The sequence below is a fragment of the Pteropus vampyrus genome, unplaced genomic scaffold, assembly GCF_000151845.1.
Source record: "Pteropus vampyrus isolate Shadow unplaced genomic scaffold, Pvam_2.0 Scaffold350, whole genome shotgun sequence".
Taxonomy (NCBI): Eukaryota; Metazoa; Chordata; class Mammalia; order Chiroptera; family Pteropodidae; genus Pteropus; species Pteropus vampyrus.
This window is the reverse complement of record NW_011889131.1, coordinates 939,287-941,415: the sequence shown is the minus strand read 5'-3', so window position 1 is coordinate 941,415 and position 2,129 is coordinate 939,287. Positions and strand designations below refer to the sequence as shown.

Sequence of the window (2,129 nt, the reverse complement as noted above, 5' to 3'; positions counted from 1 at the left end):
AGCAGGGGCCGAGGGAACCCAGTCACCGTGATGCACCCACGGCCCCTCTGCCGTCTGTGCCGTCTTCCCCAGGCCCCTCCTTCAGCACCTCGCTTCCTTCCCCAAGCCCCCCCAACCTTTGCCTCATAGGGCTCGGTATCCCACCCACACTGCGTGGTGCCTGATCCTCTCTCCTTGAGAATCCCTTGCTCAATTTTCTACCCACATCCCAGCCCTCCCTTCAGACCAGGCCAGGGTCCCCCTGCTCCACAAAGTCTTCCCTGGCCACTCTGGCCCATGCTGGCCTTTCTGAGGAATCATTAGCCTGGGAATGGAGTGCACGCTTAACTGGGAAAACTCTGGTGTTTATTATTTAGCGTAATGTGGAGTCATCTTGTGTCCTTCTGAACAACCAGCACTGGGATTTGGGCTAGGGTCTGGTTTGTCTGTCTGACTCTTACTGGGCCAGCTGGTTGTCTGGTGTACAGTAGGTACTCACAACCCACTTGCTGTGTGATTTCACGGCACATCAGTGGCAGTCACATTTGTTGAGAGGCTGCCATGTTGGGCGCTACTCTGAGCACTGGGTATATCAAGAAGCGCGTGTCTGCCTGGGACAAGCCCGTCATGTCAGGATGGCAGATGTACCCACGGGGGTCACAGTGCAGATGGGGCAGCCTCCCAGAGGTGTGAGCAGAATGCTGCCTCTGCTCGGGGAGTCGAGAGAGTCTGGGAACCTCAGAAGGGGTCACCTGAACTTGTACTTGAAGGGTAAGAGCCAGTGCGGCGGGGGCATTTGGCATTGAGACACAGGGAGAATGGCCGTGGCAGCCAGGGCAGGAGGGAACTAACTATGTGTTCGGTCCGAGGGTGGCCCCGCCAGTGCCCGTCAGCATAACTCTGGGGAATCCAGGCACCTTTATGGCCAGGCCTTGCCAGCACGCCAGCCCCAAGCACAGCCATCGAGAAAGCCCCAGTCGAGAAAGGTCACGTGGAGAGTCAGCCGTGGCCAGAGTGACAGAGTCCAGTGTCACACCTGGGCTCCGGGCTGGGCGGGCACGGACATGGGAGCATGCGAGTCCCTCTGAAGCACCCCAGCTCCCCACACAAAAGTACCTCCTTCACATTCCGTGTCCTCCAAGCAGAAGCTGGCTTTGTGGCCCTCTGCCACCTTGGTGCCATTGAGGTTCAAGAGGTCATAGTGGGTGAACACTTCCATGCTGTGGTAGTGCCTGCAGCGAGAGACAGGGCCTGGGAGTCAGTCTCCAGAGCGACTGCCTGGCTGGTGATTTTCCTCCGGGGACAATGGCCGAAAGGGGCGGCCGGTGGGAGAGGAGGGATGATGGGGCATGAGGAACGGAGGATGGAAGCGGACGGCGGTAACCGTGCTGTTGACGTGGGCTCAGCGGTCGGCCAGCCGCTCACTTCCCGGGCCTCAGTTCCCTCATCAGCTAAATGGGAATGATAAAGTATGGCATGTGTGAGGCGTTGTGGGAATTAGTAAGGAGAACTGATGAGCAGAGGACCTGGCACGCGATAGACTCAGTGAATTAAGACATTTGTGATAAGTGCTTTCGATAACCCTCCTGAGCCCCCAGAAGCTCTCACAGCCCATTCCTACTCGGTACACTTTCTGCAGACTGGTGAAAGTCACTTTCCGATGTCTTTTGAAAACTCTTTAAAGTGGGAATATGGTAGGGAGGGACAGAGACGAGAAAGGGGCGGGTCCTCGGAGTGCGGGGGAGGGGCTTCATCCGGGCTCCCGCGACGGAGCAGGCACTAAAGCCTCCCAGGGATACGCAGGCAGGAGATGGGGACTAGGGGGGGTGCTCAGCCCCCCTGGGCAGCCTATGGCCTGGGTGGGGAGGCTCAGCAGCAGCTGGACGTGAGCAGCAGGAGGTCTGTGTTCCTTGCATGGAACAAATGAAAAAGGAGAAGAAAAAGACAGCTCCGGGGGCCTGTGGGAGGGAGGAGTGAAAGGGAGAGAGCTCCCCGGCCAGGCCGCAGGTTTACATACCAGTGTCCCATCTCTTCGCTGGGGGGATGCAGAATTGAGAACAGATGCCGATGCTCGGAAATTGATGCATTTGGTTCTGAATAAACATGGGGAAACATGGCTGCTGTGGGCCTATCCTGAGGCACTGGCTGGC

General features: G+C 57.9%; 1 protein-coding gene across 1 annotated transcript in view; it reads right to left on the bottom strand.

The window, feature by feature from the left end:
- LOXL2 (lysyl oxidase like 2) overlaps positions 1-2,129 on the bottom strand; it is a 91,806-nt gene that overhangs the window by 6,857 nt on the left and 82,820 nt on the right. Inside the window, exon 13 of the mRNA XM_023522593.1 lies at positions 1,096-1,211. Coding sequence (XP_023378361.1) covers positions 1,096-1,211 — 116 coding nt within the window. The remainder of the gene's footprint in view (positions 1-1,095; positions 1,212-2,129) is intronic.